Source organism: Carya illinoinensis, chromosome 1 (genome assembly GCF_018687715.1).
Source record: "Carya illinoinensis cultivar Pawnee chromosome 1, C.illinoinensisPawnee_v1, whole genome shotgun sequence".
Classification (NCBI taxonomy): Eukaryota; Viridiplantae; Streptophyta; class Magnoliopsida; order Fagales; family Juglandaceae; genus Carya; species Carya illinoinensis.
Window position 1 is genome coordinate 48,954,302 of NC_056752.1, and position 27,238 is coordinate 48,981,539.

The 27,238-nt window shown below is 39.4% G+C and overlaps 2 protein-coding genes and 1 pseudogene across 2 annotated transcripts in view; 1 reads left to right on the plus strand and 2 right to left on the minus strand.

Moving 5' to 3' along the window:
* The first annotated feature begins 87 nt into the window (after window positions 1-87).
* LOC122280465 lies at window positions 88-8,539 on the plus strand (annotated as a pseudogene).
* A 761-nt stretch (window positions 8,540-9,300) lies between these two features.
* LOC122280438 (protein PHYTOCHROME-DEPENDENT LATE-FLOWERING-like) lies at window positions 9,301-23,931 on the minus strand. The gene is made up of 12 exons (XM_043091340.1): window positions 22,742-23,931; window positions 16,389-16,470; window positions 16,236-16,300; window positions 16,034-16,117; window positions 15,387-15,467; window positions 14,531-14,683; window positions 14,336-14,434; window positions 12,865-14,252; window positions 12,136-12,362; window positions 11,911-12,044; window positions 11,322-11,360; window positions 9,301-11,221 (listed from the first exon to the last, which is right to left on the minus strand). The coding sequence occupies exons 1-12, from the start codon at window positions 22,865-22,867 to the stop codon at window positions 9,650-9,652; spliced, it is 4,050 nt and encodes a 1,349-aa protein (XP_042947274.1). The 5' UTR covers window positions 22,868-23,931; the 3' UTR covers window positions 9,301-9,649.
* A 799-nt stretch (window positions 23,932-24,730) lies between these two features.
* LOC122280448 (nuclear pore complex protein NUP107) overlaps window positions 24,731-27,238 on the minus strand; it is a 34,508-nt gene continuing 32,000 nt past the window's right edge. Inside the window, exons 22-24 of the mRNA XM_043091351.1 lie at window positions 26,043-26,203; window positions 25,767-25,883; window positions 24,731-25,148 (exon numbers count right to left, since the gene is read on the minus strand). Of these exons, the coding sequence (XP_042947285.1) occupies window positions 25,080-25,148; window positions 25,767-25,883; window positions 26,043-26,203 (347 nt within the window). The 3' untranslated portion in view covers window positions 24,731-25,079. The remainder of the gene's footprint in view (window positions 25,149-25,766; window positions 25,884-26,042; window positions 26,204-27,238) is intronic.

Consider the following 27,238-nt stretch of genomic DNA (forward strand, 5'->3'; position numbering starts at 1 on the left):
TAAATACTAAAAAAATAAAAATAAAAACTATTAGAAACCGCGACTCAAATAAGATGGAAAGTATCAAAACAGAGTTCTGAAAAGGAAGACTATCAATCTCCAGTTGTCAGGCACCTATCTGCTTTGAGTTTTGACGTTTGTAAATGGCCAAAGCAGGCATTCTGATATTACCTGCTCTCTTTCATAATGGCATATTCATCTTGATTTTGATTTAGATTAAAGCTGCCTACACATATTGTTTAGGTCGGATTCAATTAGTGTCCCAGGTACCCCTCTCTAGACGTTTTTGTTGGGGTAATTGAACTCTGCACATTTCTCTCGTCTAAGTTATATCAAAATCATTGCTTGAAACGTCCAGTGTTTTCCTAGTTTTTAGAAGTATTTGCTGCTTGTATTTGATTATGATCAACTTAGTTGACCATCTTTCGAGCTTCAATGAAGTTATGCTTGAATGGTCATCATACTTTTTATTGGTTTTAATGTCGTCGAAGTACTTTTAGGCTTTTAGCAGCTGTTATGATGCTACTTTTGTGAGTACCATCCTTTGTCTACTAGATCTGCTGTTTCCGTAGCTCATGTACAAAACATAAATCAGAAACAAGAACTGAATTTTATTTGGAATATCTCAGCAACCCATGTATGTTCAAAATTATTATGCTTACCCATCGTTAACCGTCTCTGATGTGAAAACTAACTTGTTTAAGCTTTGGCAGCGGGGAATGGCTGATGTTTGTAATTTTCATTTTAGAAGCTATTTGAATTTTGGGGAGTATATTCTAACGATGTGCAAAGTATGTCTTTTTTTTTAAAGATTGTAATGGCGTAATTGATCCTTAACATAATTTTTTTTAATGGCTTCGGTTATGTTCATCAAAGCATTCAAGTTTTCTACTTTGTGAAAGAAATCTCGAGTTGTTTGTGATTTGTGAACCCAACGTTGTCTGAAGATGGTTTGCAGTTATGTCCTGATATGAGATATGGATCAAGCAAACCTTTCTTGGGCCCTAAATGGACCATCACCTATATTAGGAAATCCTGGCAATCATAGCGGGTTCCATGATATATGGTTTAGTTTCTTTAGACGCTCACTAACAACTGGTACTAGATTACTGGAAAGTAAACATCAAGCAAAGCTCATGTTTCCAGGATAATGGAGGGTGAACCCATTAATGTGAACGAGTTTCAAGAATTGGCTAGGCTAGCTCTTCCGAAAATGTACTATGACTACTATAATGGGGGAGCTGAGGATCAGTACACATTAAAGGAGAACATGGAATCGTTTCGTAAAATCACGTATGCTGCTAAATCTATTGGTTATTATTTTCACAAAATAAAAATAATATTTTTCTGATGACTTTCGTGGCTTCTCAGGTTGCGTCCTAGAATCCTTGTAGATGTAAGCAGAATGGATTTGCCAACTACTATATTGGGTCATAGAATCTCAGCGCCAATTATGATTGCTCCAACTGGTTTTCATAAGCTGGCACATCCTGAAGGTTTAAATCTTCTTGGAAAAGTTCTAAAGCAGTTGGAAATTTGTCTCAAATTCTAATCGACTTCTAATTGTCTAATCCAGGAGAGGTCGCCACTGGCAGAGCAGCAGCTGCAAGTAACACAATAATGGTATTGACCTAAAAAAGCATTGAGTTAGTTTGCTTACCGGAATGAATGGTTGCAAGTTATTTTCTTTGCAGGTTTTGTCTTATATGTCTACCTGCACGGTGGAGGAGGTTGCTTCCAGCTGCAATGCTGTTCGGTTTTTTCAATTATATGTATCCAATCCTAACTCTTACAACTTCATTTGGGAACTCCATTTTTCTTTAGTGGTAGAAGCTTCTCAATTGTTCTTATATTTCTTTTTGAGATCTTGTTGATAGACACTCAGACTCTTCTGGAAATAGGTGTACAAGAGACAAGATATATCAGCTCAGCCAGTACATAGAGCTGAAAGAAACGGATGCAAGGCTATTGTCCTAACCGTTGACGCTCCCCGACTTGGTCGAAGGGAGGCAGACATAAAGAACAAGTAACATCCTCTCTTTTTGTTTACTGCCTGCGTAGTTGGATGTAGAGTTTTTCATGTGGTGAGGAACAACAACTATTTGTATCTGATATTATGACTAATAAATTCTTTAGAATGATTGCGCCTCAATTAAACAATTTTGAAGGCCTCATATCAACTAAAGTTGACCATGTGAGTTGAATTGTGTTGCAGCTCTGTCATGTCCGAAAATCACACAAAACAATTTTAAAGTGGTTCAGCAAATTGTCTACGTCCACTGGAGCCTCTTTTATAGAATTTGTACAAGATTTATAAAAATCTACAAATTCTCATCTCTCCCTCACGTCTCTCTTTCTTTCTCTTCTCCCACTGCCCTTGATCTCTCACCGCAGTGAGGATGAATTTTTCTGCACACTTAAGCTCTCCTATTTATAGGAGAGCAGACCACTACGCTGCAGCAATCTGCTGCATGATGTTTGGGAAGGTGCCTAACAAAACAAAAGCACCAAACGGTGCCTAACATGCGAAATTTGAGAACGGTGCATGTGCAGCAGCTATACACCACCTGCACTCACACTTGGGTTGGCTCAACAATCACCCCCCTCCACCCAAGTGTGCCACACCAGGCTACTTGCAAACTAATTCATTCTTCAAATGAATGCACCTCTTTCTCTAACATGAGAGATTTCTGCTACCAAATGCATCTGCAGGTACGTCTTCAAATAGATGTCCAAATGCCTCTCTAAATGCATCTTCAAATGCATTAACATCGTCTACATCCACGGAGTTTGCAAGGGATTTTCTTCAAAAGAGATTTATAAGTACTTTATTGCACAATCTCAACTCTCTAGGATTCTTCTTTTGCTCGAGTCTATGAGTCCGCACTCATGTACACCTTGAGCAAACTGAGCTTCGCTTGAACCACAACTGAGCGAACAATCTACCTGGTGCCTTTACAGCTTTCAAACTAGGCTCCATAATCCTCAAATCACACCAATATTCAACTTGGAGACTGGTTCTCAACATGCTAGCCTCTATTTCCAACATGATCCCTTATCATCTATACAATTTTACAACTCATGTCTTCATCTTAGAAGACTAACTAAAGTGATGCATAACTTTAGTTCATCCTGTACAGTGCCCTTAATCAACACATATATACAGGGCAACACATCTCCTACTGCACTAGGAATCAATGGTCTCGCACGGACCTTGACACATATCAGAGAACCTGTTGCTAAGGTCTCCATCTCTGATCTGGGTGACTGACTCTTCATCCTGCTGCTAACATATCCTATCTTCAGTCGATGTACCCATCTTGTGTGCAGTCTTTGCTAATTTCGACTTGCATAATCTCCATTCTTACAAGATTTTCTTCATACCGTAGTTCACTACCTTCATTCGGCAGGATATAGTTTAAGGTAGTAACCACCATGGAGGTCTGATTGTCTTGGAAGTTATGCGATCATCAACTTTAGGTGTAGATATCCCTGAAACATCTGACGTTTTGTTCTCATCTCTCACACCTGTACTTCATGTCGTGGTCTAGGGAGATTTCTTTAGATAAGGAAAAGTAAAACTGAGTTCCTTTTACTTTCTCATCTAATTCACACGACAATTATCACGAACCAAGACCAATAAATTATTTATGACCTTCCATGTCTTTTTGAGAAAACACTACTGAATGACTGCTGTCTTCAAGCTGTCTTTAACAGCATTGTGCACTGCAAGAAATGCAACGCCATGTATTTCTTCAGTCATCATATTCACAGCATCATTCTCAATTTTCTCCTGATTTTAGCAGTCTCTTGTGGCCTGTCTTGCCACAATTTCTAGCGAGTCATCTGTTGTCCAGATCTTGACTTGCCTCTGCCCTTACTATTAACATTCAGGACCAACAACTCGAGATCTTGCCAGAATCTCTTCTGCTCACCTCTTCATCTAGGATAAGATCTCTTACATTAAGAAACTTCGACTTCGACTTCTTTGCAGAATTACTCGTAGCCATTCTCATGACCTCCCAACTTTTTGACCACAACGTCAAATACTATTGGGCAACAATAGTACCTCCTGCCTTTTTTGAAATTGAACCGTTTCTTCATCTGCACTTTGTTATTTGCAACTGACTTTTCAAAGAAAGACACAATGAGATCCGTTGCGGTTCTCCTCTTAATAACATTATGCTCCATGAGTTGTATGACTGCCAAAACCTGCTGATATAACAAGTTAATCAGCATCGTCTAATGATCTGAAGTTTGCTCCTCAAACTTCACGATCCCAACTGGTTTATATCAAGCCCAAACGAACTAAGTCCGGCAATATTGAACTCCAACTGGCTGACATCAAGCCCAAAACCAATGAGTCTGACATGACTCTAACTGGTTGCGATCAAGCCAAAAACAATTGAGTCCGCCACGACTCCAACTTGCTACGATCAAGCCCAAAACAAATGAGTTTGTCATGACTCCAACTGGTTACGATCAAGCCCACAACTGATCTGCAACTATGAACGGTTCAGATTGAAAATATCAATGGCGAATCTCAACATTCCCACCGTACCGATGAGTCCGGAATGATCCAAATAGTTTGTCAACACTATTTGATCATCGCAATGGAACTCCAACTGGCGTGGATCTAGTCCAAAATGATCTGCAACACGTGGACGGTTCAGATCAAAAGTACCGATGGCGAATCTCAACATTCCCATCGTACCGATGAGTCCGGAATGATCTAAATAGTTTGTCAGCACTATTTGATCATTGCAATGGAACTCTAACTGGCATAGATCTAGCCCAAAACGATTTGCAACACGTGGACGGTTCAGATCGAAAGTACCGGTGGCAAATCTTAACATTTCTACCGTACGGATGAATCTGGAATAATCCAAATAGTTAAAAAGTACTATTTGATCGTCGAAATCGGACTCCGAATGGATTAGATCTAGCCCAAAAAAGATCTGAAAAACGGACGATTCTTGATCTGTCTGGCGCGTGGAGTAGGGCATCTAGCGGCACGTGGGCGCGTGGATCACAAGCGCTACAATTTTGTGTGCGCATGGGGAGTGCGTGAGGTGCGTGTAGAACACGCACTGAAACTGTGTAGGCGCGTGAGGGCGCGTGGGATGCGTGTCTGACACGCGTCTTCCTCCTCTGGAGCATGTGGGGGCATATGGCACGTGTGGATCAGTCGTCTTCAACCTCCGATGCGCGTGGGGGCGCGTGAGTTACAGAAGTTGCACGCGCCTATCTTCTAGGGGCGCGTGTGGGCTCCTCCGACCTCCGTTTTCGATTTCGTTTGAGGCAACGGATTCATTTCAACGCGAAGAACACCCTGGAGTTGCCAAAAATTGATTTTGAACAACTTGAATTTTCAAACAGCTCGAACCAGAGCTCTGATACCAATTGTTGTGGCTCTGTCCTGTCTGAAAATTACACAAAATAATTTTAAAGTGGTTCAGCAAATTGCCTACGTCCACTGGAGCCTCTTTTATAGAATTTGTACAAGATTTATAAAAATCTACAAATTCTCATCTCTCCCTCACGTCCCTCTTTCTTTCTCTTCTCCTACTGCCCTTGATCTTTCACCGCAGTGAGGATGAATTTTTCTGCACACTTAAGCTCTCCTATTTATAGGAGAGCAGAACACTACGCTACAGCAATCTGCTGCATGATGTTTGGGAAGGTGCCTAACAAAATAAAAGTACCAAACGGTGCCTAACATGCCAAATTTGAGAACGGTGCATGTGCAGCAGTAATACACCACCTGCACTCACACTTGGGTTGACTCAACAAATTGTTCAACTCCCAATAAAATTAAATGTGACAATTGCATGTGAAAATACGGATATGAACATAGTTTTGTATGTTCACCGAAGTGTCAATGTTGTTTAAACTTAATGGGGGTACTGCTACAATTATTTGACAAACTAATCTTCTGCAGGATGAAGGTTCAAATTTAGAAGCTTTTGTCAATGGGACCTTTGATGCTTCTTTTTGCTGTAACATTATGTTGCCAAAATCTTAGGAAATTTTTAACCCAGACAATAGGCTTTTCCTTGCTTGAAAATTTTAAAACTAGTTAGTCTTTTGAACTCATAATTGTTAGTTAGTCCTCTTACAACTTCACATAAAGGTTGGGGCTATAAGATGCTATTTTGCTGAGGGTGCGTGCAAAGCCCCGTGGTTTCTTACGCTTATAATTTAACTAGTGCATCGCAACATTTGCAGGACCTGGGATGGTTAAGAGCTATAACAAACTTGCCAATTCTGATCAAGGGGGTACTCACCCCATGAAGATGGTAAGATCTCCATTCTGTGTTATTTTGCTGCTCTTTACTATTATATTATATCACTATTATGACTCTTATTTGGTACAGTATATGTCTGGAAAAGAAAAACCTTCACTACATCTAAACTTGAAAACATCAACCAAATATTTGGCTATTGTCAAGATTGAATTGAAAAGAGAAAGGAACTTCATCACATATACAAGAAATATAAGGATAATTCATTTTCCTAAAATGGAAGTTCTTTGGTTGATCAAACGTTTGTCACCTAATTACCTATTTCTTTGTCATATTACTGTCCCACTATTTTATTTTAATTGTTCACATGAATCCGTAGGCTCTTTCAGCATTCTCAGAAAATGCTTTTAGTAGATCGTGACTATTGAAGTCATCGTATTATTTTTAAATTTTTGCATGTTCCACTGTTGAGAAGTCCTGCTCAATATTTGGTGTTCTACCATTGGCAACAATAAAGGCTATGGAAGTGGGCGTAGATGGTATTATTGTCTCAAATCATGGAGCTCCGCAGCTAGATTATACCCCCGCCACTATTTGTGTTCTGGAAGAGGTCACTCTATTTCTAATTTTCTCTAGCAGGTTTGGTGGTGCAAACTCATGTAGTCTTTCATGGTGTCACTAAGTGTTGCTAATACCCATGGGACTTGGGAAGGATTTCTTGTAGCAAGTCATCCTTAACATTACCCTTTCTCGTAAATTGATAGCTCTTAAACCATGAACCGTATGCGTTGGGACATGTCCTGCAGACCTCTTTGTTAGGCATGTGAGCTTCTTGTTTCAAATGCCTTTTTAGGATATATATGTACTCCATGGATTGCAGAGTGTTCACACTGTCAAAGGAAAAGTTCCTGTTCTCTTTGATGGAGGAGTGCGGCGAGGAACAGATGTCTTCCAGGCATTAGCCCTTGGTGCACAAGCTGTCTTGGTAAGCTCTCCATACTCTGTTCACTTACGATATTAATCTTCAAGGATGAGTAGCATCTAACCATCATCTGCTCATGCAATCCCTGAGGCCTTTCCATTGCTATTTTTATGTTTTTTGAACCAACTGGTGATTAGTAGCAAAGATGGAAATCTATATTGTTGGCTGCTTGGCCAACCATCTTTGCTTTTTAACTCAGTGCTTAACTGAAACCTTTTGGACCTGGGGACCGTTAAATACATTTGAAAGGAGAAAATGAAGAGGGGGATGACTTCTCTCTCTCTCTCTCTCTCTCTCTCTCTCTCTCTCTCTCTCTCTCTCTCTCTCTCTCTCTCTCTCTCTCTCTCTCTCTCTCTCTCTCTCTCTCATATGTGATAACCCTCAATAATGAAATTATAAACATGGTGGGACTAACTAAATTGAGAGTGTGGTGTTTGTGAGCGCGCGCCAAATATATTGGCCCTTGAAATTTCTTTGGTTATTAAATTACTTCCCTGAATTCTTTTTTTATTTGGAAAATATATTTTCCACCATTATATGAGTAGGAGTTTTACACTTACAATTCAAATTATCAAAACTAGAACATTCCACACTGCCCAAAACTGGCAAATAATGCATTCGTCCAATTCTAATAGTCAAAATGAATGAAAAATTAAAATAGGTGACATGACACAATATTAAATGTCAGATCTTAACAGAGGGTGCCTAGTATAACTATTTGGTGGTTTGAGATGCATAGTGTAAAAGACTTACTAATTGTGAGGTGAAATGTGTATTTTGTTTTCTTTGTTGAAACTGATGTATGTTACTGCAGGTTGGAAGGCCCGTTGTCTATGGGCTGGCAGCGAAGGGGGAATATGGGGTGAAACGGGTTATTGAAATGCTGAAGGATGAGCTGGAGCTGACGATGACCCTTTCAGGCTGTCCTGTTGTGAAGGATATAAGCAGGAGTCACATAAAAACGGAGCAGGAGAGACTCCACTCAATGCTATATCAGGATTTGAACTCATTCAAATAATATCCTGTAGACAATGATTCAGAGTCTCTGACGCTAGATCCTGCACGAAATAATGTAATGGAGAACAGAAAACAGTTCTTGATAAATGTGTATGCATGCTAAGCTGTCAGACCGATCATTTGGCAGTTATCTCGTTCTGTGCAGTCTGTGCTATACGTGGAATCTCAATAATTGTTCAAACGAGTGTAAAAGGATCAGTCTAGAGTCAATGTTGACGATGGAAAACATATTGGCTACCTAGATTCTTTGCAGGATGTGACATTTGAAGCAAACCAGAGAGTAATGCTTTCATCATATATAATGTACCTGCCTAAATAATACGTATAATGAGTAATCGCAGGCAATTCACGCGATTAAAATCATATACTCATGCCTGCATGTCTAGATAAGAGCATCAAGACGGTAAATAGCACCTTGCCCCCATTTCTGCTCGCCTGTACCCCGAAGGACAGATAGGCAGTCTCCCCATTCCAACTGTCGAGAGCCCCTACCTACAAACCAAGAATTTTCAATCACGCATAGTCAGAAACTCAAACTCGTGTCATGGGTCTCTTTTCAAAGAGACCCACCGCCAAGGATGGCCAATGGGTCTAAGTCTCAAGAAATGGTTGTGGGTCTCTCCCACCAGAAAGTCGACATGGACGCAGGTCTCTACCTTCTGACCCGTGGCATCTCTTCCTCTAGAGAGACTGCATGAGAAACGAGGAGAAGAAAAAGAAAGGAGAAGGAAAATAAAAGGAAGGAGTAGACTCGAGAGTGCAGCTGACTGAAGATTGAATGTGAGGACTTTTTTTCTTATGTTTTATAATTGTATATTGGGTGGATAGTATATGGTATATCTACTTTAGAATAAAAAATAAATAAAACTTCACAATTTGACATATTGTATATCAAGCACATTTGTTTGTAAAATAACTTGGTTTTTAATTTTTCATGGAGATCAAGTACTTCTGTCTTTAATGTCCATGTCTTTCTTTGACCTATAAAAAATATATATATATATATATTTTTATAAGTAACCTATAAAAAATATATATACATGCCTTTGCTTACAATTTCACCCCACAACAAAAAAACACAACCATATAATCAAGTTTTGTCATTCCAGCCTACAAACTAATCTTAAATATAACAGTTGTATACTAAAGATAATAATCTTCAAATAGAATTCACATATCAAAAGCCCCTTGCAGGCTTGCACTGCACTGCCTACAACCTAGTTTATACACTTTTATAAAGCATGTGGAATATTGAAATCTGGTTCACTTGTTTGCAGGTATCAGTGCATCCAACTGAAACCAAGTAATAAGAACGAACTTCCCCATAAAGGCGATGGATAAAGGCTTTGAAAGAGCACGGCTAAAACTTGGCTTGAGAAGAAAACCCTCAACCCCCTGAGCTTCATTATACATTATTTACGGAGTTGCTCTTATTCACACCTTGTAGATCCATAGGAGAGTTTGTGATACTACTAACGGAACCAAGGGTCTGAGAACTCAACTGTGGGCTAGCTGGACAAGCATCTGGATTACCCGTACTCATGGCATGGATTGCTCCAGAACTCAACTGCTGTGGGCTCATTGGTGTTCGCTGACTCATTTGCTGAGGGCTAGTTTGCTGTTGCTGAGTTTGTTGGTTCAGTTGTGACATTCCCACGGTTGATGGTGAGCCCACTTGTGAAGGTGAAACAACAGACTGTAGCGGTGAAGTGGTGTCTTGTTGTTGCTGCAACTGTTGCTGAAATTGCGGCTGCTGCTGTTGAAATTGCTGCTGCTGCAAGGAATGTTGCTGTTGTTGCTGCTGCTGCTGGTTCATGAAATTTATCCCTGCCGTCAACTTAGGTGGACCCATAAGCCCCATTGTTGCCCGTTGCATTGGGTTCATGTTAGCTCGTGATAGACCATGACCAAGCATTGAAAGACCAGTAGAGACAGGATGTATCTGTCTAGCTCCTGAAATCCCTGCTATACTTGACTGAGGGCCACCTAACATGTTTGCTCTGTTCTGCTGTACCATTCTAAGTTTTGATGCCACGAGAGCAGCATGTGGATTAGATCGAAGTTGCTGGCTTATTGCATTGCCAAGATTTGAAGCCTGGCCAAGATTCATTGGGTTCTGCCCCACATTGCCCATGCCAGATATAGGCCCAATTGGTGTTGACATTCCAGTTCCCCCTACTCCCCTTGCAGCTCCCATGCCCATAGCACTACCAAGGCCTCCAAGACCAACCATGTTATTGCCCATGTTTCCCATACCAACAGCTGTCCCAAGTCCCATCATCATCTTCCGTTGCATTTGCGGCTGCTGCTGTTGCCGTAACAGCTGAATTTGGAGAGCAGACTTGTTAACCATGTGGTTGCCCAACTGCATGTTGGAATTCTGTCCAATTGCAGACAAGTGCGAAAGTGAATTTGTTGGGAGAATCATAGATGGCCTCTGAAACTGGGTATGCTGCTGTTGAATCAAGGAGTGTTGGCTTTGTTGCAGTTGCTGTTGCTGCTGCTGCTGTTGCTGTTGCTGTTGTTGCTGTTGCTGCTGCTGTTGTTGCTGTTGCTGTTGCTGCTGCTGCTGCTGTTGCTGTTGCTGTTGCTGCTGCTGCTGTTGATGTTGATGTTGATGCTGCTGCTGCTGATGGTTATGAAGAGATGGTTGTGGGTCTAGCTGCGTTGATCTCTGGGGCATTGAAACCCCAGAAAAGAATCCTTGAGACATCTGTAAAGCCTGGGGGTTTCCAGGTGGCAGCATCCTTGCATCCGGTAACAGATTCTGGGGTGAGTTTAGAGATGCATTGCCATTGTTAGTTTGCTTGGCAACTTCATTTGATTGTTGACCAAGAATTGCTGCATATTTCTGCATGTCAGCTACCGAATTATGAGGGACCCCAGCAACATTTGATTGACTGGCCGAGGCAAGATTCATGCGAGTTGGTTTTGGCTGGACTTGATCATCTTCCACATCATATCCTTCACGCATCATCTGCATCAGCAAATATCATAATATGCTAAAAGGAAAACACCCCCTAGATCATAATTCTAATTTTTTTTAACGTCATGACCATTTCTAAAAACAAACATACCAGTAAACAAAACTGTGTGCAAAGCAGATCCGCCAAGTGCTGTCACATGAATTAGATATGGATCAGAGCAACAGAAGACACAAACTTGCAATGATAAGGGGCACAAAAAAATGCTCAAAAATTAGAAAAACACATAATTAAATGCTGCTAAAAAAGCTTTCCAGGCACTATCCAAATTGATTGTCGACAGTCCAACCAACAAGCCCCCTCATTCAGTAGCAATTGGATGCTAGGGAAATAACCAGAACATAAACTTTTCAAATGACCAATGCAATATATCGATGACTTTCCACAAGGATTGATCTATCATATGGTGAAAGGCAGTTGTGATCACTGCATCCATTCTTTTACAATGGGAGGGTCCCCAAGAAGACTAGCGGAGAATTGAAGGTGCTAAGAAAGAGAAAAAAACCACAAAAGCATAAGATATAATTTAGTAGAATCATCTAATTGAAGAGATGGTAACGGGAACAAATATCGGAGAATCATCTGTGTTGATAGCGCCGCCTAACTGAAAATAGCTGGTGTTAACAAATTCAACAAGCAGATCCTTCTTAGACTGCAAAAATAGAATTTGTGCAGAACTTACTGTATTGGGCAATGTAGGAAGGTGATCCTCTGCAGAAAGAAAATCGATATCTTCTATTTCTCCATAATGCATTGCTACTGTACCATCATATGGCTTCTCTGACATGATCATTCTAGTTCTTACCACAGCATTTTCTGCACAAGCAAAAGTGGAACTTTAGGAAAGAAGAGAATCATCAAGGCATCACAATGGATCAGATATTATACAACCCATAATACAACAAACCTGGTGGTATACACTCTCGCTGCCTAAATTTTAAGACCCTTATTTTGCAGGTATTGATGCCGCCACCTACAAGTGGCTTAGATAATGACCTTGTGTTTGCATCATCTTTAAAATCTTCATTATTGGAGGCAGTAGAGAGAAATGCTGACAGAGAGCGAGTGGAATATGTGTTGGGCTTCCTAATGGGGGGATTATCAACCTTCCTATTTTTGACGTTCAGTTTATGCCTGAAACAGAAATCCACCAAATATGCATAAAACTGGATGGGATTGACTAAACTCCATAGAATGTACATGAAAAGATGATAGGGTTTTTGAAAAATGTATGCATCCTCAACCTTCAGCATTGGATTAAACATGCTCGTTGCAGATCAAGGAATTTAAACAGAAACGAAAATAAGAAAAAAATTGCGGGTGGTGAATACTTTATCATCTCAGCGAAGAAAAAAAATCCATGCCTTAAGTTGAGACCAAAAGAAGGGGAGAGGGATTACACCTGACCAAAATACCCGTTTCATCTAACCATTCATGTGCTATTGTAATGGTCAGTAAATAATCAATATTAAGAGCATTAATATGTCAAACAATAGGATGAAGACATTTGTCCAGTCCATTGTGATGCATATGATATTTACAAGTTCCTACAGTTAGTAAACAGAGATATTACAATACAAGGACAAAGCAACAATTAAAATTAGATGAGGTTTTAAATGTTGAATGAACGGAATACCTCATTGTCACCATTTCTATCTTTAAGAACCTTTCAAGCATGGTTTGATCTGCCTGTGGTGGTGTTCCAACTGAAGGACTGTTTGCATTTAATGGAGCACTCATATTACCAACACTAGCTGGAGATCCAACTCCACTCATTGCTGGGGTCTTGGTGAGAGAATTTGATCTCCGCTTCACAGCAGCTTGGGCCTGGTGTTGCCGTTGCATGGAATCATTAGCACTGGAAGTCAAAGATGGGGTCCCACCAACAGTAGCAACTGAGGTGCTTGCTGCTTTCTCCTTTTGTGATGCAGCAGTTGTTGCAACTGCTCCAAAGTGGGGTCCAACTGAGCCACTAGAAAATTCCCCTGATTTTGATGATAATTGAGATTGAGGAAAAGCTGCATTAGAAAACCGGGGACTTTGAGCTGATTTTCTTTTCTGGAGCTGGTCCTCCTTTCTGGCATCTTTCTCCATATGCTGACCAAGATTATTCCAAGGTGTCTGATGGAAATTAGATCTCATGAATGCATGCTGTGACAGTCTTTGCTGCCGTGATTGCTGTGTGTCCAGATGACTTGTTTCTGTTTCCACCATCTGCATATCACTTTTACTGCGGTTGAGCTCCAACCCATCTAATTTATCCATCTCAAACTGCTCTTCCTTGGCAACAAATCGTGTTCCTTGTTGTCCTGCAGCAAATGCCATTGTCCCAGCATCCTGATTCAGAGCCCCTTCAAACACCTGGTGGGGAAACTTTTGAACGCTTGTATTTGAATACGGAAAGCCCCTGGCCATTACTTGCGGCTGTAATATCGCATTCTTCAAATTTATATCCTGACCATGGAGTCCATCCATATGTGACCCTATTTGCTGTTGTTGCATTCCGTCAAGACCCACTGGTGTAGGCCTTGCCCTCTTGTTAAAGTTGGACAAGGGTGACATTTGCCCATCTTGATTATCCCTCTTTCCAAGAAGCGAGCCACTTGAATTCACATTGTCGGCATATGAGATCATCATGTCCTGCCCAGCAGGAGAAGCCCCTGGTGCATTAATAGTAGCCGCTGAACCAGGATCCTGCATACTTCTGGGGGTCCCAACCCCCATTTGATATCTTGATTGATGTGAAGCAAGTGGTAGTGCAGGAAATGAGGCATCTGGTACCAAGTTCTTAGGCCTAATGGCTAACATGTTTGTTGGGACAAGATTTGGAGCTGTAAGATTCTCATGTTGCCGTGGCACCACATTTCCTGAAATGATTCCTGTATCCCCCAACCTAGAGTTAGAGCTTTCTGGTACTCTGTCTATGCAAACTTTCTTCCCATGAGTCTTATTACTAGATGTGACAGTAACTTCAGGCATCTGCCTCAATCTCTTTCTCCGGGCACTAGAAAGAGCCAAATCAAGCTGCAAATGAAGTTAAACATAGTTAAGATGGATAAATCATCCTCCAGCCTAGGAACAAGAACTCTTGTCTGAAAATGCATTACCTTAGTGGGGACTGGGTTATTACAAAGCCTATCCAACTTAGGAGTGGGGTCTAGATGAAGTTGTGGTTGCAAGGCTTTCAGTATGCGGGACTCCACTTCCTGCAGTCGAGTGAATATAAACACATGAATTCGCAAACCCACTACATGATAGACTTTAGTAGCCAACCAAAGATGAGAGAAGGCAATCATACTTACCATCAGATCGCCATAAGTCCAAGAATTATCTGATATCAATGGAATATCCTTCACTACATTCTCCAATGACATCTTAAGGCATACTTTACTAACAATGGGGGATCCATTGGATGTTGGATCACCAGAACATTCACATTTCCGATAATCCCGCACCTGAAAAATTCTCAGCATTTGCAATTTTAAAAATTACTGGATACAAAGTCGCTAGAAAATCATTTTTTTCTTATAAGTAACCTAAAATAGTCACCAATTTTTTTAAAATTTATTTATTTATTTTTATAATCATAACCTAAAGTCTAAGAAATCGTCATTATTATTAATAGCTAAAATAGTTGACATTCGATGCTTAGAAGAGTTGCTCTCTCTCTCTCTCTCTCTCTCTCTCTCACACACACGCGCGCGCGCACAGGCGCACAGGCAAACCAAAATGATGTGTCTACATCGGGGATGGAAATAGTATACTATTTCCATCGGTAAACCCAATGTGCACCAACATATTGGCGGTTAAACCAGTGAAATGGGTGTTCAATTTGTACAGTGAAAGTAATGAGAAAGGTTGCTGTTTGTCCAATGGTTACAAAGGACCACCTCAGAAGAATAGGATTCAATACTAACACTGCCATCAACAATTGTGGTAAAGGACCATATAGCAGTAACATCAGAAATAAACTTAGCCAGCTGTGACAATTCCTTGCCTCTTGCACATATGCATTCACGCATGCATGTATGTTTGCATGCATATATGAATATTGGTATTCATACCATTCATCTAAGATGTCAATTTCTTTATCATTTATTTTGATGAGCCAAACTGACCTTAATATAGGTCCGAAGTAACATTCCATGGATGACTCACCTCACATACGAGTGTCCCATCAACAAACTTGCAGGGTATATCATCTAGAATATCTCCAGGCAACCGGCCAGATTCAATTGCCTCCAAATAAATTCACAAACAGAGAGGGAAACAAGTTAGAGTAAGAAAATCCTATAACAAATATATTCGGAATTGTAAGTAAATTGAGATCACAGTTGTAATGCAGAGGACAATGGATAGTGCATTGTGTAAAGAGACAGCCTCATTGCACAAATTCATAGAATGGAAAATGAAGCAAATCTTAGAAATTACTTTTTTTTTTATAGGTAGTAAATCTTAGAAATGACTTATAAAAAAAAAAGTAATTCTTAGAAATTACGAAGTTCTTATAACTATGGTCTGCACATGTAAATCCAATGCTGGTGAATCCAAATCATGAACTACAAATCGAGAGCCTTCTTGCATTGATCAAACAACCCAAATAAATAAAACCCAAAAAGAAAAACACTGCATTCCTGAAGTGCATGCACAACAAATGCTACCAAAGAAGCCACAAATGGTGATATTTCATTATAAGGCATCAGTCCTTTCAAACAATAGTCAAGATACACCTCTCCGAAGAAAATTGAATGGAAAGGGGAGAAACACTTAGAAATTTAACCATCAAAAAACAACTAGAAATTTACCAAGAAGAGAGTTTCAGACGTCCTATCATATGGATGCAACAACTTTGGAACATCTTGAAGTCCAACCTGATGTGCAGCTTCATTCTGAAAATTCATGAAATATTCATATTTAAAAGGAAATATTTAATATTATATAATATAATACAAGGAGTATCCTTTTCCATTCAATTTTTTTCATTCGTCTAACATTCTTTCAACAAACCTCTGTTGGTTTTCCAATAGAATATCCATTTGCAAAGAGGTTCAATGTGAAGGAAACTTCATTCCCTGTCAAAACAGAAAAAAAAAAGTATATATATATAGTCAGGATCCAATATGACGAGAAATGACCAACAAAACCTACTGTGCCTCTAACCTGCAGATGGAAGAAGGCCTTCGGAAGACATGGATGATGCAGCTACTCCTGCTACATCTTTACCTCCTTCACTAAGGCCACCCTATAACATAAGAAAATCAAAAGTATCACACAAGCAAGAGACATAAATATGAGATTAAACCTAAACCCCATTCTGCTGATCTGGATCTTACCTTGAACCATAAAAAAGTGCTTTGCTCATTGCGATATAAGGGAAAGTAAAATCATTCTCTTTGAGAAAGAAGAAAATATCAAGCCATCTATTGAAATTAAGGGGTGAAAAGAGAGAGCTTTTTTATTGTCATTTTTTATATTCATGTTGATCTCATTTCTCATGCTCGATGTAACGACCTGGCCTGTTAATTCTAAGGTCAGAATATTGATAATTTTTATTGTGCCCTAATTATATTTAATGGGTCATATCGGATAAGCCCACATGCGCTAAATTATTAAGGTTGATTAGAAGTTTTAATTAGGCTTAATAACTAAGTTAAATCCCATTTTTTATTTATTGAACGAATTAGACTCTTTAGAATTTAAAGATCGGTCATTAAAAATTTATTTCAATTTAAAATCTTCACTGATTGAAGCCCGCTACGAAGTCTCAATCACTGTCAATCTTACATTGAATGAACTATTGGATCAAGTTTTTAAATTCAAACTCTTTTCTTGAATGATCGCGACCGAGTCCAACTCGAACTCGTTAGTACCCTCTCCCAAATCTCTCTCAAGTTTTTTCGAATCCAGTGTTTAGTATCACGCATGTCATGATACTTGCAAGCATGTCATTCATCATGTTTAATTCCGCACATGATAGTTATGTATTTTTTTTTATAAGTAAAAATATTATATATATCAATAGGAGTAATCAATTACACTGGACATATACAAGAAAACACCTAGCCCATTCTAGAGAGCCCCTAATGACCCAAAAAGCCGGTAAAAACACTACCCAAAATACTCCAAGCCCAAATTGGAATGGAACACACCTCCCCAACCCCAGCCCCTTGTTTCCCATAAAACTAATCCTCTACCCAAAAATCCCACTACAAGAACCATGGTTTTGAATTTCATACCGTATTGGCCAGGTAGCCAGTACAGAGAAGACCCTTGTTTCCTAATGGTCAGAATTTTGGCATTTTCAGCCCATACTAGCCGATATTTCGGCCTTTACTTTTTTTTTCATTTCTTTAAACTGCAGGCTCATTTTTTGACCCACAATTCAGACCAAGCTACTTATAATTTATATATATGTATTTATATATAATTTATTCATATATAAACTATTATTTTGGAATATAATTTTTATTATATATAATTTATTCATATATTGACTATTCTGAAACAGTACCGGTACCGAAATATGTTCCAGTGCTTTGACCAATACGATATTCAAAACTTTGACAAGAACATCTTCACAATACCCTCCCTTTAGTCTTCCCTTGACTTGAGCTACCTCCCTTGGCATCGTAATTGATTACCCATGAAAGACGCTTTAACTCCCTGCTTTTCTTAAAATTTGATTTGGTTTCAAGCGCGTGACTCACCTCAATCGCAATGAATAGTGCTTTAAATTCTTCTTCATATCCTCCATGTGAAAGCCCTAGGATTTGCTAAAATCCATTAACTTTATTCAAACAATTAGATGGTGAACCCGCTATATTGTTTATCAGAGGAAGAGAAACTAGGGAACGACATTATCCCCAGACCCAGTACCCAACTGCACTCCCGACTCTAAACCTTCCTCCACACGAGGCACCAACAACAAACAGATAATTTCTTTCCTACCATATGGTTGCTCGACAGCTATATGGTTGTTGTCCATTATTTCTGTCACCATTACAGGTTCCTCCCCTCCATCTACATTACTTGTATGTGCTCCACCCCCCCCCCCCCCCCCGGGGCGAGGGGGAGGCCCAACAATCCTTGTAGTGCCAATTTGTCAAACCCTATTGCTTCCTCAAGAGACATAGAATAAGTAGGGGAAGCACTACCTTCTGTCACCCAATTTGCATCTTCTAAAAGAGGCTCAACAATTTCTTCCAAAGTACTCAAGACCCTGGAGGGACCCCATCTTCAACTAAAAGTGAACTCTACACAGAAGTACCAACCCCATTTGCAATTGGTGCCTGAGGCCCTACTGCTCTCTCAGGAGGCATAGACGACAAGCTGCTAACATTCTGAGTGACATTGGCATGGATAAAGATGCCAGCATCCAACGACCCTATCTATGACGGCATAGAAATGCCCTTTGACGACAAACTTGTGGCCTTCAAATGCGAAGGATCTAACCCCTGCCCTCCCTCATCCATTCTTGACCCACCGTCAAAACCCACGACTAGGTCCAGCCAGTATTTTAAATTTCGTACCGTACCAGCCGGTACGGCCAAAATATAGTGTATCGGAATCCTAACCGGTACAGATAATGGGTCTATTTCATACCAGCTAAAATACCGGCCGTACCGGTGTGTTTCGGCCAGTACCGGCTTGTATTTCGGATTTCGGCTGAAATAGTCATTTCGGCCGGTATATAAAATAGGGGCGGATTGAGTTAACTAGATAGTTTTGTGATTTTGTAAGATGATAGGGGTATTTTCGGACTATTACCTTACTGGACTGCGCCTCGTTTTAGGAAAAGAAAGTAAAAAGGACAAGACCTCGTTTTAGGAAAAGAAAAGTCAAAAGGACAAGACGTTACTGCTGCACGTCTGACCTCATATTGAAAATCGCATTTTAATTTTTTTTAATTAATTTAAAATAGATATGAATATTTTCTATTCAAAATAAAATAATAAAAAATATATTATGTCTTTTAATCATTTTATGTGATCTCGAGATGAGTGCTTTTATTTTATTAATTGGATTTAGACTTATTTAATTTTACAAGTACGTGTATTGTGTTAAAACTTAACAATTGTATTGAGAAGTAGTATTATTGAGTTTATGACTTATTTTATTATTATTTTAGAATATAGTTTATGTGCATATATATATATATAATTAATACATATATAAACTATTTCGAAACGGTACACAAAACGGTACCGGTATCGAAATATTTCGTTTCAATGCCTTGACCGGTACAGCCTCCAGTACAGTATTTGTGTCCAGCCCCTTATCCACTTTAATCGTTGGATCTCTCACATACTCCATAACTCCCTTTAATTGAGCTTTGACATTCCACAACACCCTCTCCACTTCTCCCAACGTCACTTGACAGCCTTTGTCTCCTACAAGTGCCTTACCATTTCCTTCTGCCGCAGAGCTGATCTCAGCCTAACTACCAGCCAGTGACCTCAACACCGCAGCATACAAAGCACCTTTGACCTAGTAAGGCCTTCCCACTGTTTTTCCATCAACAAACTCCCTACTGTTTGCATGCTCCAAAATAGTGGCTTTGGACCTATTAACACTTCGAATAGATTGCAGAAAGCCTTTCCATCCAATGTCATTTGCTCCCTCCGGAATCACCAACAAACCTTTCCTCCTTCCATTCCGGAATTCTGAGAGTTGTAAAAAGCTACCCCTTGCATTAACATGATGTTGAATGATAAAAAATCCATTACCCATCCTTAGCTCTATGAAGAAACCTTCATGACAGCTAAATTCTAAACAATCCTCAATCCCCTTAGCCACCCACTAAGCTGCCATCCCACCTAGACACATTAACTTAGCTATCATTTTGCTACGTTCAGAGATACGAAAACTATTTCCTCCCTCTTTCATAAAAATGAAAATTTTTTATTCCCCCTTCCACCACCTCTCGCCTTCCAACTGAGATGAATCCACATCGTGTGTCGTCATCATCAGATCCCAAAGCCCAAATCAAAGGTACCCTACTACTCCCGCTTCATTATCTCAAGGAAAAATACCCACAATGACCATGAAAAATCCAAATCAGAGATACCCCTTAACTACGGTTACGGTAAAAACAGAATTTCCAATCATCAGAGGAGGACCAACATAGGAGGCCCCTCAAAGGAGTCGCTAGAGTCTGTTTGTCAAGTCTATGGCAGAGGCAGAGGCACAAGTCGTAGTACCCACAAAACTGTGTTTATGCAAAAATAGAAGAAACTCCCGGTCACCGAAGAAGGACCAACATCAAAGACCCCTCAATGGAGTCGTCGAAGTCCGTCGGTGAAGTATGTGGTTGTGGCGGAGGCAGTGGCCTAGGCGACGGTCATTGACGCCTTTGAGAAAGGAAAAAACCAAAAAAACCAGCTCACTAGAAAGAGGACCGACGCCAGACGACCCTCAGGGAGGACACCGGACAACTCTCAATGAGGACGCCAGGGCCTATCGACCTTGTCTGTTATGAAAGTGAAGTGTCACTCACCGGTCGAAGGTAGGTTAGGGGTGGCGACGTGATAGTTATGTATGTATTATGCATCTCACATTGTATAAAACACGTAAGTTTTCATAAGATCAAGTATAAGATAAACTCATAACAATTAATCAGATGGTCATTCAGATGTATGGCACCAATGCAATTTCAAGGTAGATGTACAAGCCACGGACTCAAACGTAGTCTACCATATTATGCTAGAATACTATCAGCGGCTCCCCTTGCGGCCGCGGGACTTGAGACTGATCCTCACACACATGATTTAAGTGTGTTGGCCAGTCAGTTAATTTAGATAAATCAATCATGCATAGCAGAAGCATCAATATGATCAGTCATGATTTTAAGCTCAACATGAAATATTTTATGAAAGCCTTGTGTTAAGTATGTTTACATTATGATGGGTTTTTTTTTTTTTAAATGTCGGGGAACCTCTACAAGGCAGGGCCTTTCGGACCCACCCCCGAAAAATAAACCCTCATCCCGTACACCACACTCTCAGAAGTTTCCCAACATGAAACTGGTTAAATTGCTAGCTTTTCACCAGGGGGTATGACCCCAAAGGATTATTTGCACCCATAAGGTGTTGAGCCTTGGACTTTGAAGGGAGTGATACCCCAAGACCAAGGCCTTCACCACTTGGGCCAACCCTTGGGGTTTACGTTATGATGGGTTTTTTATTAAGTCATCGATTCAATTTAGTTTGTTTTTATGTTTTTAAACCACCCCAGGTCAAAATATTCATGAAAGTAGAGTTGCAGGGTAAAACTTAGTACAGGAAGACATGACAGTGGCCTAAATCATATATAGAGATTTTAAGTTATGATTTTTATGGTACAGATTTTGAGAAATTTTAATAAATGCTTCCGTGCACTCTCATTTATGATTTCAGTATTTTAATACAAAACGACTATTTATTCCAAGGAATCTTCGTACTTGGCGCTTCCTTTTAAAAAAATATATATTTATAAGTCAGGTTCAGTAGTAGCACTCCGGCTCCTTAGATTTTTTTTTTAAAAAATGACTTTATTCTTAAACCTAGGGAGCTAGGTGTTACACTCGAGGAGCAGGGGCAGAGGAGAACTTAAACACAAAGCATAAAAGTTGTATTAACCAACTAAGCTTCATTTTAAGGTTGTGTGTTCTCAAGCACAAAAATATGCACATTATACATATCAACTCTTCATAGCAGCCACTCCCTTACTAGAAGAAAAAAGATTGAATTCAACATAGAACTTCACCTTGCATAAAAACACCGATCCACTATCTTTAGCAACCAAGCAAAATCCTCTTCAAAAAACAATCCATTTTACTAGAAAATATTTTGATTTCATTATTCCAATGAAACCTTATGAAAAGTAATCAAACAGTGGGTTCAATCTGATCGTTTTACATCATCGTCTTTAAACACCCAAAAAATAAAAATTGCAAAATCTCACCTCAATTAAGAAATCGATGATCAAACACAAAAGAAAGAAAAAAATTCAAAAAAAAATCCCAATTGGTTGCGCTAATAAGCTCAGCTGAGAGTCTTAGCCTTGCTTCCGAGAAAACCATAACATTAAAGATCCAAGAATTTCAAAATTATTATCCCTTCATTTTTGCCTACATGTTATCTGTAAGCAAACAGAATCCCAGCACATTAGACAACCGAAGTACGGAACTAATCCTTTATTTAGTTACATAAGAACATGTTAGAAATCAAAACAAGAATAAGCCAAATCCAAAATTCCACGACCTTCCCCATCCCCGTCACGGAACTCACGCAGACACCAATGCAGAAAAAAAAAAGCCCCTAAACTGTGCTCAATATAAATTATTGTATGTAAACATACGCAGGTACCAAAATTCTCTGTTTTTCGACGCAAAACCAAGCTGAAATCTAAGACCAAGAATTCCGTTTCCAGTTCTATGCTCCCCTACACTTCTAAATCCTATCATTCCCCCCAGTCTTCTTACGAGCCAAACAGAGTAGTAAATCAAACAGTTGACTCATTTCATGATATCTTACCTGGAGCTTCCTTGAGCTCTCTTTGGAATTCTCCGACACGTTGTCGACAACGTCGACCTCTGATTGAAGCGGGGGCTTCGGGCGGAACCTTGTACCGGTCTTCGAGACCTTGAAGGAGATACCCATAACGTAGGGAACTGACCGAGAAAGTAAGGCCTCAGTCAGGGTGGAATTTGGGTCGTGTGAACGTAGAGGAAAATTAAAGGAAGAGAACGATGATGGAAGTTGTATCGGGGCAAAGCAAAAACCCTAACAGGAAATGAATGTCAGTTTGTTAGGTTTCTTAATTCTTCGTGGTGTATCTGAGGGTTTGTTCACAGAAAGTAGGCTGAGAGAGGGGCGGGGAAGGAATTCTGTTAGGTTTCGAGTCTCAACCAAAACAACCTGTAGACTTACAATTTACGCAGTACCTTTTTCGAAGTCCGTACGTGGTCCAGGAGCATATGTCAGTTGGATAATGATATCCTTACCTCTCGTTTACATTTTGTTTACTACTCGGCCCACGTGGCTCTATTTTATTTGTTTATTTCTTCTACTTTTTGGACAAGTTGAGATTCAAAATCACAAGGAGATCCATTTCTCCTTTGTGTCCACCGAACTCGATACAGTCCCATCTGAACCGGAGCCCTTTCCTCCACACCCAAAAGCCACCTTCAACGGCGACGAAATAAGACGGGTCACTATCGCCGACGAACGATGATGGCAAACCTAGAGATTTGGAGCACCAAGGTTGGTAACTGTTGTTTCATGGAACAACAACAAAAACAAAAACTACGAAAAATAAAAAAAAGGATTTTTCTTGGATTAGGAATTCTATAGCCTTGTTTCATCTGTGAGTCCAATCCTAATTGAATAAAATTCCTCTTATTCAGCTTTGAATCTAGGAGCCTTGCCTACCAAAAGGTTATGGTCTGAACATTGAAATTGTTTTTTGAACCTAGGTCAGTAAGATTTCGTGTTGCAAAATCAACTAAATGAGTAAAATAAGTTTGGTCCCAAGTGGTTGATTTCTTGTATTGGAGGATTTAAAAAAACTGATCAAATGGGTCTGGTCCTAAATGACGTATTTGTTATAGAAATTTGGATAATTCCTAGACTCGGGACATGAGGGAACCAAAATCAGGTTTGAATTTGGGGGTTGCAAATTTTCTTTTTCTCGATTGTTTTGAAGAATTAGAAGAATCAATCAAAGACTCAAAGTGGGAGATTGCGAAAGGCATTGATTGAATAGAACGTGTAAAGAGAAGGGGAGCATTGGGGAGGTCTCTTCTTCAACTTTCTATAAATGGAGAGAGAGAGGCTTTTGGGGCGGAGGGAAACTAAGGGAAGCTCCGAGAGAGGACAAGAGTGCAAAAGGAAAAGGATAAAAAAAAAAAAAACAAATCCACGTGAATAGTAGAGTAGTTACAGAGGTGGCAAAGGTATCACTGTTCATATTTTTTTAATATAAAATAATTAATTTATATAATCAAATCAGTGAAGTATATAGATTATATATAACAAAATTCGTAAATAATTATCAATATATTGATATTTTTTTACTTTTTAAAAATATTTAAAGATTTTTAACAGTTTTAAGAAATATTTAAAAAAGAGGTAAAAAATATTGATATATACTAAAGACACGCCAAGTAGACAAATCTAGAGACATAGCCTTAATTTATTTCTCGCTTTTCTTTTTTAATATCGTTGCACATAACCATAGCATAAATTTTAGGAAAATAAGGAAATCTACTGCCTGCTGACTGTAGATTATTCATCTAGTCAGCAACTCTCCAGCACTAGTCTCCCGTAGCCCACCAATTTTCAGATTTATCAATTCCGAATTTTCGACCACCACTTTTAAATTATTAAAAAAAAATTACAGCTAAAAAAAATTTATAAACATATTCTCGATAATAATTTAAAAAAAAAAAATAAAGTGTTATTTTTCTAGACCATTTTTTAACTTCAAAAAAAAAAAAAAAGGATTATCAATTTAAACATAGATACAAAAAGAGGTGAAGAACTTGACCAAAAACTCAATTACAAAAGGTGCAAAACAGAAATACATCGGACACAATAAATAGCCGTAATGAAGCAAGCCGTGACAGCATTGGTTGAGCTTGAGGATCGACTCCAATGTAGCTCTGTACACTTTGAAACAGGGGTTTGTCACAGATAATACACTAATTGCAGATGATACGACCCTTTTGAGTTAAAGAATAAATATTACGAGAAGAAAAGCAAAACGTTAAAACGATGACATAAAACGTCAACTCCTCCATTTTACAACACTACCAAGTACCAAGCCTTGTACTAAGAACCAGGGACCTTGATTTTACACCACTTGCAGTGATCAAGAACAAAGTTCCTCCTGAAGCTCCATTTTGAATATTGAGTATTCCCTCTCAAACAGCAAGAATTCCTGAACATGGAAAAGCAATCAAACAGATGAAATCACAGTTTCTTAAGCTTTATCATAACCAAAATTTGGCCTAATAATTTTATTTAGGGGAGAAGAAACTCAAGCCTACAGAAAATATATTTGAGAACCCCTATATAATTACGAAAAATAAATTATATGATATACAAAAGTCGAGACGTATCAGGTCCCCCGCCAACAATAGTAGACCATTCTCAAAAAATGCAAAATAAAGTCCGGAAAGAAGCAAACATCATTAGTGGAAAGCATTGCCAATCCATAGAAAATCCATGGGCATGGTGTTAAGAAGATCAGACTTGGGCTCATCATCCCTATCCACCGACTTAATGCCACTTTATGACAAGGCTGGGGTCAAGTTATAGTCCAAGTTCCTCTTGAGGGAGTGAATGCATGCAGCTCCCCTCGCCATACAAGCCCTACCAAGGGTCTCCCCAACTAATATAGAGAACTGCCATGCTCATACCAAGGTGGATGGTACCAACATTGGATCGTGTACCTTACCCTTTGGCTATGGGGAAAAAAAAAAAAAAAAGACACTCAAGCAAGGGATTAATTTTTTTTTTCCTCGGTATAAATGAGCAAAACTAGTTGTTAGCTTACCTGCAATTGTTGCTGGCTAAACAAATGTAGAAATCCACTATCAGGGCATGCAACTAGTTCAATCAAATCATCATGGCTTTCAGGTGGATCACCTGACTCCATGAGCGAAACTGATACCTACAAATGAGACAAGGACAACCATAAAAAGCTGCCGATGTAAGGAAATTTGAAAGAGGAGCCTATAAAAATAAAAACAGTAGAGGGGAGCACTGTATTATAAATGATAATTTAAAGGTAAGACATTAAGTAGAGACTTCTCTAAAGGGAGAAGCTTACTTGCATGCATCGAAGAATGACTTCTGGAAGACAGCACCTACGGCAAAGACTCCGTACAATGTATGTTGCTGGACCTTCTAAAGAACCATCTTTGCTTGAATACCAAGCATCTAATCGTGAGATCTCCATCGTAACTCCAGCTTGAAATCGAAGAAGCTCACCTGCATTAGAAACAAGCAAGACGGTATAAAAATCTACATGATTCTTCCCACCCTCCAACATCTACAAACAATTTTTTTATTGAAAATTAATGAACTTTATTAGGAGCACAGACGGACATAATTAGGAAATATGCCAATGACCTGTGGGTCAACGGGCAACTACCCAGGTCCTAAGGGACTTAGGGACCAAGGGGCCCTCAGTTAGCTGGGGGGTTTGAATCCCCCCCTAAAACTGGGCTAAAATGCCCTCCTAAAAAATTGCAAAATAAGTACACCGGAAGTATATAGAAGGAAAAACCTAAATGAAGAGAACAAAAAGAGAAAAGCCTTTAAAGTCTAAAAAACTAGGAGATTGAAAGCTGTGGTGAGCAGCCATCCAAACAAAGAGGTGGGTGCTGAATATGGTAGCTTTTAACTCTAGCACCATCATGTCTCGGCCTTTAAAAGTTCAAACATTGCATTCTTGTGAAATACACTACATTAAGCATAGGAGAACCATCCTCCAAACATCTGAATTTCTATGGCAGTGAAATAGTTAACCTAAAAAATGTCTTTGGACTATATCCAAAATACCAGATCACCTCGTCTTCTCCCCCTGAAAGATTACAACTCGTTGAAGAACGAAGAGAGCATCTCCATCTCTATCTCCCTCCCAATCTTGGGCTGCTTTGATGTTTGTTCACAACTGCAGTCTTGCATTGGGATAAACAAAACAACTTTGAAAAGATAGTCTTCAAAGGTTGATCCCCGCACCACATCAAACCAAAATCTAACTTTTGACCCAACACCCACCTCAAATAAATGGAAAACGCCCCCCCTTAACTGATATCTTTCCACACCTAAACCCCTAATGACCCGCTAACCTTATTGGAACACCCCTCCCCACATGTTACTGTATTTGGCTCCAACCACCACTCACTACAATGCTACCAAATCCATAGCATACCTCCTAATCCAACTCCCCAACAAAGTTTTGTTGAAAAATAACATATATCTAATCCCCAACCCGACTAATAACAATGGAGTGCATATCTT

Excerpts from the sequence above, each read along its gene's own strand:
- LOC122280438 (XM_043091340.1), bottom strand. The coding sequence starts at position 22,867 with ATGGGTATCTCCTTCAAGGTCTCGAAGACCGGTACAAGGTTCCGCCCG. Across the intron at positions 16,301-16,388 it reads AGGCCTTCTTCCATCTGCAG|GGAATGAAGTTTCCTTCACA; the intron begins GTTAGAGGCACA and ends CTGTTTTGACAG. Across the intron at positions 11,222-11,321 it reads GCACACAGTTTTGTTTACTG|ATGATGCGTGAAGGATATGA; the intron begins GTATGTTTGTTT and ends TTGCTGATGCAG.